The following is an 18,455-nucleotide window of genomic DNA, read 5'->3' as shown; positions in this document are numbered from 1 at the left end:
TTGAAGTTGTCAAGGATTTCATTTTACTTGGCTCCACAATCAAAAGACATGGAAGCAGCAGTCAAGAAATCAAAAGACGCATTGCATTGGGCAAATCTGCTGCAAAGGACCTCTTCAAAGTGTTGAAGAGCAAAGATGTCACCCTGAAGACTAAGGTGCGCCTGACCCAAGCCATGGTATTTTCAATCACATCATATGCATGTGAAAGCTGGACAATGAATAAGGAAGACCAAAGAAGAGTTGATGCCTTTGAATTGTGGCATTGTTGAAGAATATTGAATAAACCATGGACTGCCAAAAGAACGAACAAATCTGTCTTGGAAGAAGTGCGGCCAGGATGCTCCTTAGAGGCAAGGATGGTGAGACTGCGTCTTACATACTTTGGACATGCAGTCAGGAGGGATCAGTCCCTGGAGAAGGACATCATGCTTGGCAGAGTACAGGGTCAGCGGAAAAGAGGAAGACCCTCAACAAGGTGTATTTACACAGTAGCTGCAACAATGAGCTCAAGCATAACAACGATTGTAAGGATGGCTCAGGACCGTGCAGTGTTTTGTTCTGTTGTGCATAGGGTCGCTATGAGTCAGAACCGACTTAACGGCACCTAACAACAACAACATCAAAAAAATAATACATCATGATCAAGTGGCATTCATACCAGGGATGCAAGCATGGATCAACTTTAGAAAATCCATCAATGTAATTTACCACATAAATAAAACAAAGGAAAGGAACCACATGATCATCTCAGTCAACGCAGAAAAATATTTATAAAATCCAACACCGCTTACTGATAAAAACTGGCAGCAAAATAAGAATAGAAAGGAAATTCCATGATGTAATTAAGGACATATATACAAAATGAACAGCTAACGTTACTCTCAATGGAGAGACTGAAAGCATTCCTTTTGAGAATGGGAACCAGAGAACAGGAACTAGACAAGGATGACCTTTATCACCACTCTTATTCAATATTGCACTGGAAGTCCTAGCTAGAGCAATAAGGCAAGAAAGGGAAATAAACAGCATCCAAATTGGTAAGAAAAAGTAAAACTATCCCTATTTGCAGATGACATGATTATATATACATAACAAATCCCAGAGACACCACAAGAAAGTTACTGGAACTAATAGAAGTGGTAGGGTACAAGATCAACATTACAAAAATCTGTTGAATTCCTCTACATTAACAAAGAGAACTCCAAACAGGAAATCAGGAAAACAAAACAATTTCCAATAGCCCCCAAAAGGATAAAATACTTAAGAAATAAATCTAACTAGGGATGTAAAAGATTTATACAAAAAAACTGCAAAACACTACTGCAAGAAACCAAAAAAGACCTACATAAATGAGAAAACATACCACGCTTATGGATAGGAAGACTTAATATCGTGGGAATATTAATACTACCTAAAACGATCTATAGATGTAATGCAATCCCAATCCACATTCCCACAACATTCTTTAACAAAATGAAAAAACTAATCTCCAAGTTTATTTGGAAAGGAAAGAGGTACTGTATAGCTAAAACATTATTGAAGAAGAAGAACAAAGTAGGAGGACTCAACTTCCTGATATCAGAACCTACTATACAGCCATGGTAGTCAAAAAAAACGTGGTACTGGTACAATGACAGACAGAGACCAATGGAACAGAATTGAGAACACAGAAATAAATCCATCTACCTATGGGCTTTTTTTTTTTTTTTTATGGGCAGCTGATCTTCAACTAATGGTTGAAGTCTATTAAATTGGGAGGAAATAGTGTTTTTAACAAATGGTGCTGGCAAAACTGGATATCCATTTGCAGAAAAATGAAACAAGATCCATACCTCACACCATACACAAAAACTAACTGAAATTGGATAAAGTCCTAAATGTTAAACCTAAAACTATACAGTTCATGGAAAAAAAACAGGAACAAAGCTAGGGACATAATGTATGGCATAAAAAGACTACCAAACGTAGCCAATAGCTAATAACATACAGATAGCTGAAGATAAACTAGATGACTGGAATCTTCTAAAAATTAAATCCTTATGCTTATCAGAAGATGTCACCACGAGAGTAAAAAGAGAACCTACAGACTGGGAGAAAATTTTTGTTAATGACATGTCTGATAAACATCTAATCTCTAAATTTATTGAAAACCTCAACAACAAAAAGACAAACAACCCCATTAACAAATGGGCAAAGGACATGAACAGACACTCCACCAAAGAAGACATTCAGGAAGCTAACAAACACATGAAGAGATGTTCTCGATCGTTAACCATGCAAATCAAAACTACAATGAGATACCATCTCACCCTGGCGATAATGGCACTGATCAAGAAAACAGAAAACAACAAATGCTGGTGAGGTTGTGGGGAGATTGGAATTCTTATACACGGCGGGTGGGATTCTAAAGTGGTACAACCATTGTGAAAAACAGTAAGTATGGCGCTTCCTTAAAAAGCTAGAAATACAAATACCAAATGATCCAGCAGTCCCACTCTTAGCTATATATCCTAGGGAAATAAGAGCTGTGACACAAATAGGCTTACGGACACCCATGTTCATTGCAGCATTATTCACTATAGCAAAAAGATGGAAATAACCTAAGTGTTCATCAGTGGATGACTGGATAAATTGTGGTGCATACATACAATGGAATACTACACAATGATAAAGAACAATGATGAATCCAAAAAACATCTCACAATATGGATGAATCTGGAAGACATTATGCTGAGTGAAATAATCACAAAAGGACAAATACTGTTATGAGACCACTATTGTAAAAAGTCAAGAATAGGTTTACCCACAGAAACATTCTTTGATGGTTACCAGCGATGGGAGGATGAGGGAGTGAGAATCGCTAACTATCTAGTTAGCGATTCTCACTCCCTCATCCTCCCGTGTTAATTCTGATGAAGGGAATAAAATACACGATATGGGGGAAGTCAGCATAATATGACCATGGCAAAGGAAGACATTGAGAGGTATGCAAGACCAAAGGGCAACTACGGTAAACACTATAACATATACAATCCTGCAACAACAGTAATAACAAACAATAATTTGTGAGTGGATACATAGGTAGCTATGTATGCTAAATATGTGTAGGAGGTCGTACGGGAGTACACCTGTGTTGCATATATAGGTATAACCAAAAGAACCAAACCCACTGCTGTCGAGTCAATTTCAACTCATAGAGATCCCATAGGGTTTCCAAGGCTGTAAATCTCTGCAGAAGCAGACTGCCACATCTTTCTTCCAGGGAGTCGCTGGTGGTTTTGTGCCACCGATCTTCTGGTTAGCAGTTGATGGCTCTAATCACTGGGCAACCAGGGCTCCGTATAATATAGTTGTGTATATTTCTACATACATATTTGTGTGTGCTGGATGTATATTCATATATCTGAGAGAGCACATAGGGGACACAGTTATAGAAACTTCTTATATATAACCAAACATCTTGTGGGACTGAGTTACTGGGTTTGAAGTTCAAGGACCATAGTCTCGTGGGAATATAAGTCAATTGGCATGACATAGTTCATAAAGATAATGGTCTACATCCTGGTTTGGTGAGTAATGTCTGGGGCTTAAAAGCTTGTAAGCAGCCATCTAAAATGCAGCTATTTGTCTCTTCCTGTCTGGAGCAAAGGAGAGTGAAGAAAACCGAAGATTCAAAGACACAATTAGTCCAAAGGACTCATGGCCCACATGAACAACAGCCTCCTCTGGCCTAAGACCAGAAGAACTAGATGGTGCCTAGCTACCACTGCTGACCACTTTGACCAGGAACACAATAGAAGGTCCCAGTTAGAGAGGGAGAAAAATGTAGAACAAAGATCAAATTCATAAAAAAGACCAGACTTATTGGTCTGATAGTGACTAGAGGAATCCCTGGAACTATTGCCCTGAGACACCCTTCTAACTTTGAACTGAAGCTACTCCTGGAGGTCACCTGTCAGCCAAGTAATAGACTGGCCTATAAAATTAACAATAACACGCATAAGGAATGTGCTGCTTAGAACTATCAACTATATAAGACCAAAAGGGGAATACTTTCCCCAAAGCAAGGACAAGAATGCAGGGAGGGGCAGGGAAACTGGACGAATGGAAATGGGGAACCTAGAGTGGAAATGGGGTGAGTGCTGCCATATTGTGGGGATTGCAACTAATGTCACAGGACAATTTGTGTATGAATTATTGAATGGAAAACTAATTTTCTGTGTAAGCTTTCACCTAAAGCACAATAAAGTGTTAAAAAAAAAAAAAAGGAAGAAAAGAAAACCCGATGGAGCACAGTTCTACTCTGACACACTTGGGGTCTCCAAGAGTTGGAATTGACTCGACAGCAGTTGGTGGTGGTAGCTTAATACAGTAAGGGCTGAAAACTCTCACTCTCTCTCTATTTAAAACAAAAAAAAAATTCAAAAGGAGGCTGTAGAAGAGTCCTTTGTGATTCCACTTAACTGCTTAACTTCCAGCTAGCAGAATTGAAAAGTATCAGACCAATTCTTAGGGCATGTATGCCATTAAAGCCATTAGCTGGTTTTATTTTAATAAAAACACAGTTTTGAGACAAGACAGGTAAAGTGTATGAAGTGATGGGATGGTCAATGACTATCTGGCGCTGAGACAAAGATGGAGCATTCGAAAGATACACAAGAAAACCACCCACTTGTTGATATTTTGAAGGGCTCTCTGGACTCCTGGTAGTTGGCCTGGAAGGCGTGCAGAAATTAGAAGAGCTCCAGGAACTGGAATTTGGCAGAGGACTTGCATATAAGCAACCTCTGAGCATCACACTGAGATCCCTCCCAAGCCTCTTACGGAAACAACTTGTAAGTCTGTTTTCTTAAACACTGTTCTTCACTGACTTGTTGCCATCAAGTTGATTACAGCTCAAGGCTGGCAGTTCAAATCCACCAGCCGCTCCTTGGAAACCTCATAAAGGGCTGTCCTACTCTGTCCTATGGGGTCTCTATGAGTCAGAATTGACTCGACAGCAATGGGACCTTCACTAGGTCCTATTAATCATAATAATTTTTCAAACCTGGAGAGCATTCTTTCTTTTTAGTGTATAACGTGATGCAGGCTAACACAGATGGAAAAAAGTCTTATGGGGTACGGATTCTGTTTTTCAGGACACAATTGTAGAAAGAACGTGCTGCAATACGCACGTGCATTGTGTTGGAGAAGAAGGGGACAAAGGACATGATGGGGTTCCTGGGAGCAAGGTAGGAATTTGTTGGGTGGGAGGGAATGTGGTGAGGGAGACAAGTGACACTTCAGTACCCACTTCACACCGGGCCCCGTGTTACGTATGTAACAATTGTTTTCTAATTTTAAAGGAGCCCTGGTGGCGCAGTGGTTAAGTGCTTGGCTGCTAACTGAAAGGTTAGTGGTTTGAACCTACCAGCCGCTCTAAGAGAGAAAGATGTAAAAGTCTGCTTCCATAAAGATTTAGAGCCTTGAAAACCTCACTGGTCAGTTCTACTCTGTGCTACAGAACTGCTATGAGTTGAAATACACTCAACGGCCAAGGGTTTTGGGTTTTTTTTTTTTTTTTCTTCTAATTTTACCTTCCTAACAAAACGTCGATGTAGATGTTATTTTGTAGGGGTACAGTTGAGGCTCAGAGAGGGGATATCATTTTCCCAAAATTGCACAGTTATGAAGAGGCAAAGTCTCACATTCTTTCCTCCGTATTATGCTGCTTACTCCCATTTGACAAATAATTTTACTATGGCACAAAAGTTTTCCCTTGTCTACAAAATTTTCACTTGTCTCACATCTGCTTTCTTTACAGTAGTAAATGCCTCTTTCCCTCCGGTGTAACATCCTTTTCCATAGCCCTAGAATCACTGGTTCCATGTGGTGGTTAATTTCATCTGTCTGCTAATTAGTAAACTCTAGGGTTTACTGATGGGAAAATCACTGCTTAACACGTTTAAGGGAGAGTATCTCATTAGAAATGATCCCCAGATACCCAGGTTTAGCATGGTTTCATTCTCAAAGGGATGACAGATTTATTTTGATGGAGGTATAATCACATCCATAAATGAAGTTAAGTCAAACCCATTGGTTTTGCACCATCTTTTTACATACTGTCTTTGGAAGGTTTTCCATGAAATTGTGAAATGAACTCTCAATGGCTTTGCATTTCAGACTTTTTCGTTTAGAACAGTGTAAAGTGCATAATTACATTTTGAAAAATAAATTCTAGTTATGTCTTACCACTAGATTCCCTGTCCTACCTCCCCATGTTGTGCTTTAATATCAGATTGGTGAATTAGAAAATTAAACTTGGCAACCACATGACATAATTTCTTTGCAACTCAGGGACAGTGCTTCAAAGAGGCACTTTTGAATTTTTTACTTCTCTGCTCTTCTTTTTACTTCTCTGCTGTTACTTTTCAGCTTGTTAGAATTCAGTGGTTGGTGGTACTGGTTGTGTTGACTTTCGTAGCTTTGTTAATCCCAAATAGAATATATCACCCAGGTCCTACTAACCAGGGTTTAGACTAAATAAAAAAAATCTGGCTATAAAATGCCAAGCCAGACTTCCTTGAGAGGAAATGGGTTTGTGCGTTTAGGTATATTACAGGGGGTACAAAAAAGAGTCTAAATAGCTGAGTCATACAGAAATAAACCACAATTTCTCAAAAGTAATATGGCCAGTAACACTGCTGCTTACCGACATTCTTTAAAACGAAGTCAAAGTCCTCTTCAAGAGAGAGTTTTTCTTTAAGCTTTTAACTAGAAACTAATCTTGGTTTGAATTTTTGAAATAGCATGGTTTATAATAATTTCCACCCAGAATTATGGTTTAGGAAGCATTGAGTTTTTGTTTACGGGTATGGAAAATTTGGCAAAGGATATTGGTGAAGATTTCACAACATGAGCCATGAAATTGATCTCACCAAACGACTTAAATGAAAAATGTTGAATTGGCAAATATTGTGTTATCTGTATTTTTAGAAACATAAAAAATTGAATTATACTGAAGTCTGTGTAGGAAAGAAAGTGATGAGCTTAAGAAACGCATGATTAAAAAAGATATTTTGGAAAAAATCAAAATAGGTCGACTATGAATGCAAAAAAAGTATTCAAGTTTTCATTTTAACAAGGCCGAGAATATCTCTGCAGCCTGAACCCATAGGCTTGTGCTGGGAGTTCTCCTAAAACGCTTAGTAAGGTTCTCTAAAATGTCAACTCAGGAGGCAAGGCTATCTATCACTAACAATTTTTATTTCATGTAGAATTGAGAAATGAAGAATTTAGAGTCCAGTTTATTTATGTCACTTGCTCTTTTTCTTAGGGAGAGAAGGGTCCTGACGGATTACCAGGTCATCCTGGTGAAGAAGGTATGCCTGTAAGTACTGAATCTTAATTTTTTCTTTGAAGGACTATAAGGTAAATGGGTCAAATATTAGCAATGCTTAATCACACTTAAGTCACAGGGGTTTTTCTAGTCTATACATTTTAAAATGGGTTTAAAATATCTGTATAAAAACAATCATTTACCAAAACAAATGTCAGGTGGACAATTTTTTAAAGCTATAGACTCTTCTAGAGTCCATCCAACCCGTTTTTGGCTTGCATAGACTCTAGAAGGCGTTTATGAAGGATGGTCACTGTTTTTTAATCAGTGAATTTGGGATAACTAAAAGTATGGTCTGTGTCTAAAGTGAATGAATGTAAGATTAGGTGTAATTGTGAGCTGAATTGCAAAATAGGATTACTATTAATAAAGCAAGTCCCTGGGTGGTGTGAATGATTTGCTCTCGGCTACTACATGAGAGGTTGGTGGTTCGAATCCACCTAGCAGTGTCACGGAAGGGAGGCCTGGTGACCTACTTCTTCTGTAAAGATTGTAGTCAAGAAAACCCTATGGAGTTCACTTCACACATGTGGTCACCACGAGTCAGGATGGGCTTGATGGCAATGGGTTTTATTTATAAAGTACCCATGTTTGTAAGTGGCTTAATGAAATAAATCAAAGAATCCAAGACCATTCTTATAATTGGGTCACTCAGATGCCTTCCTGAGTAACCAAGAAGGCAGTGCAGTTATCGTTATCCACCAAGGGAATGTGCTGGACAAGGAAAAGTTATCTATCATGTGGTTGACTATGGATAAAAATATGTACATACAGAGAGAATTACTGAGCTAGGGGCTAGAAAGTAGTAGAAATCATCTTTATTACATAATATAAATACCAGAAGGATGTAAAAATTCCCAAACATGATTTTTGGTTAATCTTGAACTGTGGAAAACCCCTTTGCCACAGGCGTCTGTTTTGAAGTTGTTTTGTATATGTTACTGGTTCTCAAACTTTTTGGACTCAGGAGACCTTTACATTCTTTAAAGATTATTGAAGACTTCAACAGTATCAGTATTTACCATGATGAGAAATTGAAACTGAGAAAATTTTAAATTATTTTATTTAAAAATAACAAAATAAATCCATTATATGTTACCATAAATGACATATTTCTTCGTGAAATAGCTATATCTTCCAAAGTAAAAAAAAAAAAAATCACTGAGAAGAGTGGCATTGCTTTTATATTTCACATTTCTTGGACGTTTAGCTTAATAGAGGACAGCTGGATTCTCATATCTGCTTCTGTATCAGTCTGTTGTGTTATCACACACTACGTGGCCTCTTGAAAACTCTACTGCACAATTGGGAGAGGAAAAGAGTAAAAAAAGAAAGTAATATTTTAGTGTTATTGGGAAAATAGTTTTAATCCTGTGGATCCCCTGAAAGGATTTCAGAGATCCCAGGGGTCCTTGGACCATACTGTGAGAAATGCTGATACGTAAAATCATTAGGTTTTCCTGGCTAATGCTTTTCACGTGTGTGAAAGCTGGACAATGAATAAGGAAGACCAAAGAAGAGTTGACGCCTTTGAATTGCGGTGTTGGCAAAGAATGTTGAATATACCATGGACTGCCAAAAGAACGAACAAATCTGTCTTAGAAGTACAACCAGAATGCTCTTTAGAAGTAACGATGGCGAGACTGCATCTTACACACTTTGGACATGTTGTCAGGAGGGATGAGTCCCTGGAGAAGGACATCATGGTTGGCAGAGTACAGCCTCAGCAGAAAAGAGGAAGACCCTCAACGAGGTGGTTTGACACAGTGGCTGCAGCAATGAGCTCAAGCATAACAACGATTGTGAGGATGGCTCAGGACCGGGCAGTGTTCCGTTCTGTTGTGCATAGGGTCGCTATGAGTCGGAACTGACTCGACGGCACCTAACAACAACAGCAACAAAAGCGTTAGTGTTGTTTGTTATTGCTTTACTTGGAGTAGCACATTGTTTTATTATCGTAAATATTTAGGTTGTCTGAATTTGGAAAACAAGCAGGAATTAGAGAAAAATGCAGCTACTGAGATCTATGTTAGCCAGTCCAGTTCTTTGATTGTCTTTATGGGAGAATTGGTCACTTTTCTCTCTATTTTGCCTCAGTTAGAATAATCTTGTTGTTGTCAGCTGCTGTCAAGTTGGCTCCTGACTTATGGCAATTCCATGCCCAACAGGATCACACCGTTGTGATCCGCAGGGTTTTCATTGGCTGCTTTTCAGAGGTAGATCGCCAGGCTTTTCTTCCAAGTCTGTCTTAGTCTGGAAGCTCTGCTGAAACCTGTACAGCAACACATAAGCCTCCATTGGCAGACGGGTGGTGGCTGAGCTTCAAGTGCCTTGACCAGGAATTGAACACAGGTCTCCTACATGGTAGGCGAGAATTCTGTTGCTGAACCACCACTGTCTTCAAGCACAGCCTTAAATGTTATAAATTCAGGAATGTGAATTGCACATTTTCACTGTTTTTTTTTAGGAGTAATGAAAAAATTTCTTCCCATTTTCACGATGTGTTATTTCATTTTTTTCTGTTTGGCAGAGGTTGGCCCGAGGCTCAAGGAGCGTGGCCAAAGCTAGTAGACTAACTCAAGATCCATCCAATCCATTAGGACTTTTGACTCTAATTTCAGACAGGGTAAATAAGCCCTTATCAAATTTAAGAATACTCTCTTTTTTTCTGAAGGATATTTTGGGAAAATACATACCAATTTAATTATATATGTATAGCAACTGAAACTTCAGAAACTGAAACCAGAAGTTGCAAGAGTTATCGTTATTTTTTTAAGTTTTGTTAAAAATAAAACCAAAAGAATTTTTCCTTGGTGTCCCTGCTTTATTAGGGACACCTGTTTTGAAATAGCAACTATCTTCTAATAAAGGAAACAGCCCGTTATTTAGGACTGATAACACTATATACTGCAAGATAGTACGGTAGACATATTAGGATTAAATTCTGCAGATGAAGCTTGTATTAGTTTCCTAGCAGCAATGAGCTCAAGCATAACAACGATTATGAAAGAAAACACCACAGAGTGGGTGGCTTTAAACAATAGAAATTTATGGTCTTGTAGTTCTGGAGACTGAGAGTCTGAGATCAGAGTGTCAAATAATTCCTTCAGAGGCTTTCAGGGAGAATCTGTTCCATGCCTCCCCCCTAGCTTCTAGTGGCTCCAGGTACTCCTTGGCTGGCAGCAGCAATCACATGGTGTCCTTCCTCTATCGCTCTGTGTCTGTTTTCTTTTATGAGAACAACACTCAGATGGAATTAAGACCCATCATACTCTGGTATAGCCTTAGGTAAACTGATAACATCATCAAAGACCCTGTTACTGAACAAGGACATGTACACAGGTACCAGGCATTAGGAGTTTAACGTATCTTTTGGGGGGACGCAATTCAATCCATACAAAGCTTAAGCGCCAAACATTGGACCTAAAAACACATATAGATTAGAAAGAAGGGGGAAAACAGACATTTTAAAAATATCGATTAGGTGTCAGGGCCTGCGTTAGGCATTTTGTATACATCATTACCTTTAATCATCATCTTATACCTACTGGTATGTGTTAGTATTTTCATCTTAGACTTGCTAAGGTCACATGAGGTACCCTGGTGGCACAGTGTTTAAGTGGTCAGCTGTAACCGAAAGACTGGAGGTTTGAACCCACCTAGTGGCTCTGGAGGAGAAAAGATCTGGCAATCTGCTCCCATAAAGATTACAGCCTAGAAAACCGTATGGGGCAATTCTACTTTGTAATACAGGGTTGCTACAAGTCGGAATTGACTTGATGACACACAATAACAAAGGTCGCATAGAGAGGGTTGGAGATATGCCCCAAACCACGTCTAACTGATGTCAGAACCTGTGTTTTTCTCATTGTCTCTTGCTGTTCAACACAATAATCCTATGAGATAGTTGGAATCAGTAGTATCTATACCCACATTTTATAAATGGGGAAACACAATTCATAGTCATGTACTTGCCTAAACTCACAAAACAAGTTGGAAGCAGAATTAGAACTTGAGCCCAGGCCCCTTCATTCTAGACCCAGAGAGCTTCTCACACAACCACATGCCTTTTTGCTGTTCTGGGCAGCTTAGGTAGAGAACTTATCCATATTCATTAAGTCAAAGTTAGATGTTATATTTGTAAACCCTCTTTTGATGAAAGCTCATGGGATGTGTAGTACTTTCTAGTTAATATTTAATCAATTTGGCAAAAGCATGATATTTATCATCCCTCGTCTTACCCAATACCTGGCTCAAAAGATTAGAAGCATTAATTCATTCTTCATATTCTGATTGGATGTCTACTGTGTGCAGATGAAGCTTGTATTAGTTTCCTAGGCTGCTATATATAAAAATAGAACTGTGACTGGGAATGGAGACCAAAAAATAAATCGATGAGACATTGTCTGTGCCTTGAAAATACTCATGGTGAGAGATTCTGATATGTTTTTTTTAAAAAAAATCCACTGTGATGTGATGTGATAAGTACTGAAACAGTGGTCTCCCCAAATACTACAAGCAAACCGAAGGGTCAGTTGGGTGGAGTCAACAGAAAAAGCTTCTCAGAAGAGGAGGTAACATGATCTATCTTTTAGGAACGGATAGGATTTCACCTAGAAGAGAAGTGTTAAATATGGCTTACTCTTTGTGGTACCATAGCGACCTCTTCATCCAGTTTCAGCTGCCTGAAGGAAATTTTGAGACACACTTTTCGTTTGCATTTGAACTCTGAAGTTTTGCCCATGTAGATTGACTGAACTGGCATATATATATATGCATATATATATTTATATAAATAATGTGGGTTTGTATTATTTAGGGTCATCAGTGTGGGGAGTTGAAGAATATTTATCTGATTGTCTTGCAGGTGATCCTACCAGGCCTTTGAGGAGGTAGAAGTCGCTGTAAGGGCCGTGCTGTGGTTTAGTCATTCCGATTTCCGTTATGACTGGTTTGAATTGGCTAGGTGGTGATACAGACAGTCGCTTGACTGTCTTCATGTGTATATTTATTTCACAGGGAGAGAGAGGTCCCCGTGGTCTTCCTGGACCCCGAGGGGAAGGAGGATGCCCAGGTCTGAGGGGACCTAAGGTGAGTATGACGTTGAGCTGTGGAATTCCTCTCCTATCTCATGTTCACTTTTGAGTTTGAAGAAAATCTTAATTCTTCAACATAGTTATGGAGTTTTAGCTCTTCCTCAGTTTGAGAGTGTCTTAGTTTATGTTTCCCAGAAGCAGAGCCTGAGAATAGGAATAAATGCAAGTAGTTTACTGGGAGATTATCACAGAAAACCCTAGTAGGGAAGTGGTGAAGTAAAACAGGGAGGGAAAGTAGCCTTAAAAAGGGGTGGTATCAATCAGATTACCATTGGAGATAGATGGAACTTAATCCTGCTGGGGAACTCTGGGAGCCATTGTCCAATATGATACCTCAATGTTATCCTACTTGAAGGGCAAGAGAGCTGGGCTGTTTATACACCAACTTTTATCATGTATTAGTTAAGGGCTGCTTTTGGGAGCATTAATTCCCCAGCACTTCTGTCCTCTTCTGCATGTGGGTAGAGCAGGCTCTGGTTCCAGAGAAAATCGTCAGGAAAAGAGTGGCAGGTGCTGGGGATTGGAAGTTGGCTTGAGAGAAATTTTAGAGACTGAAGAGGTACAGGTGGGGCACCCTTTATGAGTAGCTGCGTTAAATATTCCTCAGTCTTCCAGGATTGAATGATCTTTTTAATAATGCCAGGGAAACTTTTCTACAACCTCAGTGATCTAAAGAAAGTTTTCCTGTATATTCTAGCAAGTTACTATTTCCACTAATCTATCCTGTTGTTCCCGGAAGCCCTGTCATGCTTGTTAGCCAGTGTATTCTCATTTTTATTTGAGAAAAAATATGCTTGTTATAGTAAAAGGTGGCAGGTCACTTCTGTTCTCTGTTCACCCCTACTATGTGAGGAGTTCCAAGGTGGAATTTTTTCCAAGTCACAATCAAAGGGAGGAGGGTGATAGTAATCAGAGTGGTGATTACATTCACTAGAGAAGAAATCAGCATTTTGATTTAATAATTGTATTTTTTGAAATTAGGGAATACACGGTTTCTTAAATGAAATAAGGTTTTAAAAATCTAGTTCATGCTCAATTCTTTTTATTCTTTTTAACTTTAGGGAGCAAGAGGATTTTCAGGAGAGAAGGTACGTAACTTCCTTTACTCTTTAAGTAAAGGAGTTTATCTTATATATCATATATATATACCTTTAACTGGATATCAGTTTCTTTGGGAAACAATACTAATTCCAATTGCTTTTCCTTTGCTTAAGTGAGCCAAAAACTTTTAAACAAATGAAAATGTCAGATGGTATCATTTTAGCCCAAACCACCATGCTAATGACTATTTGTAAGATATGCATTTCAGGTTTAGGAAAGTGATGTATTTTAGTATCTTCAAACATTGCTAACTTTATAGTAATTGAGCTACCATATTTATCACATGAAGGTCTGGAGGAGTTGGTACAGAATTTGAGGGACTGGAGGAAGGGCCTGATCAAGGTGAATGTCTAATGGGAGAGGGGTTCTAGGATAGGGCTATTAGGAAAGGAGGTGGTACATAAGGGAGTTACTTTACATTCAAATTCAGAGCCAGAGTGTATCCGTTTGTTCATTTATCCATTCAACAAATATTTTTTAGGTACCTACTCTGTTCCCCACATTATAGCGGGGAATGATATCAACATGATGAACAAAACAGACAGGAATTCATGGAGCTTCCTTACTCATGTTATTTGGAATCACTGACTTGTCTCTCATCGTGTGTGGCAAATGCATCATGTAAATTCTAGTCCAAGGGCTTAGTATGCTTATTTTCATGTCCCAAACCCAGCTGTACTTTAGTTAAAAAAAAAAAAAAAAAGCCTGAAAATTGACTTCCCTGTGTGGACAGTAGGAGTAAATCAACTATTCCATACATGCAAAATGAATTTTATTCTGCTTTCAAAACTCTGTATTTCTTCTTCAAAAGATGCTTTATGATGAATACATTAACTGTTATTTTGAGATAGTTGGCAAAATGAAAGACCCATAATTTGAAAGAGATGGAATATTTGATGAGCTGTTGCTATGCAGCTGCTTATTTTCACTCTTACTTAATTTGCCTCATTTTTTTCAGTTATTTTCTGAAGGAGATTAAGAAAAAATTATTATTATAAGTCCCCAAAATGCTCACACATGCGCACGCACACGCACACACACACACACACACACACACACATTTAATATTTCTCCTTAGTCTGTGGTCTTCCAAGTTCCCATTATAAATATTAATTCAGGGATATTTGCCAGTATTTTTAAATTAGAGAAAGCCAGTGACAAAAAGGACCACCTTTAGCATGCAGTTAACCAGTGGGAAACGTTTTAGTAGTCTTGTGAGAGAGCTCTTTGTTCTCAGTGCAAAAGTTGTAAAGACTTACTAACCATTCAATATTTGAGATTGTTTTCTAGCTTTTTCTGTAACATCTGAAACTCTCAAGACTAATTCAGAAAGAAAATAATCTCATGGCTATTTCAGAAGGCTATATTCTTTGTCAACTGAATAAAAATTAGCCAGAAAACTAATATCAAGAAAATAAGCGTGTACACATATTTGTCTTGTCTCTAACACTCTGATCTTCCTCTGCTCCACAGGGTGACCCTGGTGAGGAAGGTCTTGATGGCTTGAATGGAGAACAGGTAAAGAAAGTTTCTCAGTCTTCTCCCTGTCCCCACTAGTTTGGCAGTTATACTCTCTATTTATACTTTTCACCATTAGTCTAGAAATTTTAACATAAATATACCAAAATATCTAAAGTTAATTTATATTTTTGCCTTTATCCCTAAAATACAAGGATTCTAGAAATTTAGCCATGACACACACCCCTTTCATGGTACAGATTATTGTCTAGTATTTTGTTTCCATCTTTTCTTTAAATTTGTTAAATTCTACTAATTAGACATCGTCATTGTTTTGTATAATCAATACTTGTCTGGATTTATACCCTTATATTTACTGGTATCATTGATGCTTTCCTTTGGGATCATGTTTCTTATGTCTAAGGTACAACTTTTAGAATTTCCTTTAGGAAAAGTCAGTTCATTATAAACTCCCTTGGTTTTTGTTTTTCTGAAAAACTCTATTTTACCCTCTTTCTTGAAAGATAGCTCATTGGGTGAACAATTCCGTGTTGACAGTTATTTTCTCTCAGTACTTTGAAAATGTAATTTCATGGTCTTCTGAATTCTATTGTCTTCTAGCTTTCATTATTGCTGTTAATAAGTCATCTGTCAAAATGTTCCTTTGTAAGCAATCTTAAAAAAAAAATTCAGGCTACTTCAAAATTTCCCCTTTGTTTTTAGTTTTCTGTATTTTCAATATGATGTGTCCAAGTTTACTTTTTTTTTTTTTTTAAACTTAACCTTCTCGGGACTTGTTGGGGTTTTGAATTTGAGTTTTTGTATCTTGCATAAGTTTTGGAAAACCCTTAGAATATTATCATTTTTAATGTTTTTACCTTTCCCATTTTCTCTATCTCTTTATGGAAGTCTAAGTAGAAATTTGTTAGGCCTTCTTATTTTATTGTCTATATCTCCCTCTTTTTTAAAAAAGAATTTTTATTTTGTTGCTGTTGAGAATACACACAGCAAAACATACAGCAATTAAAAAGTTTCTACATGTACAATTGAGTGACATTGATTACATTCTTCGAGTTGTGCAACTATCCTCACCCTCTTTTTCTGAGTTCCTCCCCCATTAACATAAACTCACTGTTCCTTAAGGTTCCTATCTAATCTTTCTAGTTGCTGTTGTCACTTTGATCCCATACAGATAGTTCTTAAAAGAGCATAATGCTCAAGGCAGACATTCTTTACTAGTTAAGCTAAACTATTGTTTGGTTTTAAGAAGATTTCAGAGGATATTTTTGGTTTAAGGTTTAAATATTACCTCAGGGAAATAGTTTCAAGGGTTCATCCAGCTCCCTTGCCCCCAGAAAGTCTGGAGTCCATGAGAATTTGAAATTCTGTTCTGCATTTTCACTCTTTAGATCAGGGTTCTTCTATGGAATCTTTGATTAAAGTGTTCAGTAATGGTAACAGAGCACCATCCATTTCTTCTGGTCTCATGGCAAAAGAGGCAGTTGTTCATGGAGGCAATTAGCCATACATTCCACAACCTCCTCCTATTCCTGACTCTTCTTCTTCCTCTGTTGCTCCAGGCAAATAGAGACCAATTGTCATGCATTGGATGGCTGTTTGTAGCTTTTAAGACCGCAGATACCACACAATGAACTAGGAGGTAAAACAGAAGCACTAAACATGTTATTCGGCCAATTAACTGGGATGCCCCATGAAATCAAGACCCGAAACCTACAAACCAAGGAACCAGATCCCATGAGGTCTGTGGTTATGCATAAGCAGCCTCAGAGGCTACTTTTTTTTTTTTATGGTCATTGTTGTCAATTTTTCATACTTCCTATTTATTTGCCTTTCTGTGCTGCATTCTGAATAATTCCTTCAGTTGCTAGTTCACTAATTCTCACCTCACTTGTGTTTAAGATGCTATTTAACCTGTCAGTTGAATTTTTAATTTCAATTATTACAAGTCAAGTTCTATTTGACTTTTCTTTTTTCAAAATTGCTTGGTCTTTTTTCTAGTTGCTTGGGTTTTTTTTCTCATTTTTTATTTATTTAAACATATTAACTGCATTTATTTTATACTCCATGTATGATAATTCCAATATCTGTAATACTGCAGTCCTGATTTTATTATCTGTTGTTTCTGCTGATTCTTCCTCATAGGTCTTGCTCATGTGTGTTGTGACTTTCGGTTTAAACTCATTTTTTATTGAATTTTATCTGGGAGAGATCATTAAGGCCTGAGTTGAGATTGTTTGCTTCTGCCATGTACCTGGCCTCGCTACTTCCCGGAACCACTTTAAAATAAATTATCAGGTTGAACTATTTCGTACCACAGATACACAGTGATCAGAAGAAGCCCTTAGGACAGCCAACAGCCAATACCTCTCGGGATTCCTACTTTCTCTTTATTCTGGACTCTAAGGATTTTTCTTTTTCCTTATTAATTCATTAACAACAACAACAAAAAGTAAACTCACTGCTGTGGAGTCTATTTTGACTCATAGTGACCCCATAGGGTTCCCAAGGCTGTAAATCTCTGTAGAAGCAGACTGCCACATCTTTCTCCCACAGAACTTCTGGTGTTTTTGAACCCCCAACCTTTTGGTTAGTAGTTGATCACTTTAACCACTGGGCCACCAAGCACGTAAAATATGTTTTAATTTGTTATCTTCAATTTTAAATTATATTTTAGTGGAAGGGTTGTTCTAGTCTGTCATATAGTCAGAGATAGAATAGCTGAGAAAATCTTTACTCTTTGCTAGAATGTGGATGTGAAGCTACATGAAAAAGGTTCCTGGCATGACTAATATAACAAAGAATCTTTATATATTTATTTTTCCTTTTATAGGGTGAGCGTGGAGTCCCAGGGTCATCTGGAGAAAAAGGAAGTAGAGGAAACCAGGTAAAGTATGAGGATATTCTTTTTTTTTTTTTTAATTGTACTTTAGATGAGGGTTTACAGAGCAAACTAGTTTCTCACTAAAGAATTAATGCACATATTATTTCGTGACATTGGTTACCAACCCACAACATGTCAACACTCTCCCCTTCTCTATCTTGGGTTCCCAATGGGTCCCCATTACCAGCTTTCCTGTTTCTTCCTGCTTTCTTGTCCTTGCCCCTGGGCTGGTGTGCCTATTTAGTCTCATCTTGTTTTATGGGCCTGTCTAATCTTTGGCTGAAGGGTGAACCTCAGGAGAGACTTCAATACTGAGCTAAAAAGGTGTCTAGGGGCCATAATCTCAGGGTTTCTACAGCCTCTGTCAGACCAGTAAGTCTGTTTTTATTGTGAGTTAGAATTTTGTTCTACATTTTCCTTCGGCTCGGTGTGGGACCATGTATTATGATCCCTGTCAGAGCAGTTGGTGGTAGTAGCCAGGTACTGTCTAGTTCCGCTGGATTCAGTCTGGTGGAGGCTG

At 38.1% G+C, this 18,455-nt stretch overlaps 1 protein-coding gene across 4 annotated transcripts in view; it reads left to right on the top strand.

The window, feature by feature from the left end:
- The window catches only part of LOC126068300 (collagen alpha-4(VI) chain-like), a 143,168-nt gene that overhangs the window by 60,678 nt on the left and 64,035 nt on the right, over positions 1–18,455 (top strand). For all 4 annotated transcript variants that reach the window (XM_049870790.1, XM_049870791.1, XM_049870788.1 and 1 more), the window contains 7 exons: positions 4,690–4,835; positions 5,139–5,231; positions 7,316–7,369; positions 12,398–12,469; positions 13,536–13,562; positions 15,049–15,093; positions 17,885–17,938. In XM_049870790.1, the coding sequence (XP_049726747.1) occupies positions 4,690–4,835; positions 5,139–5,231; positions 7,316–7,369; positions 12,398–12,469; positions 13,536–13,562; positions 15,049–15,093; positions 17,885–17,938 (491 nt within the window). The remainder of the gene's footprint in view (positions 1–4,689; positions 4,836–5,138; positions 5,232–7,315; positions 7,370–12,397; positions 12,470–13,535; positions 13,563–15,048; positions 15,094–17,884; positions 17,939–18,455) is intronic.

Source organism: Elephas maximus, chromosome 27 (assembly GCF_024166365.1).
Source record: "Elephas maximus indicus isolate mEleMax1 chromosome 27, mEleMax1 primary haplotype, whole genome shotgun sequence".
Lineage (NCBI taxonomy): Eukaryota > Metazoa > Chordata > Mammalia > Proboscidea > Elephantidae > Elephas > Elephas maximus.
This window is presented reverse-complemented; position numbering and strand designations above follow the sequence as displayed.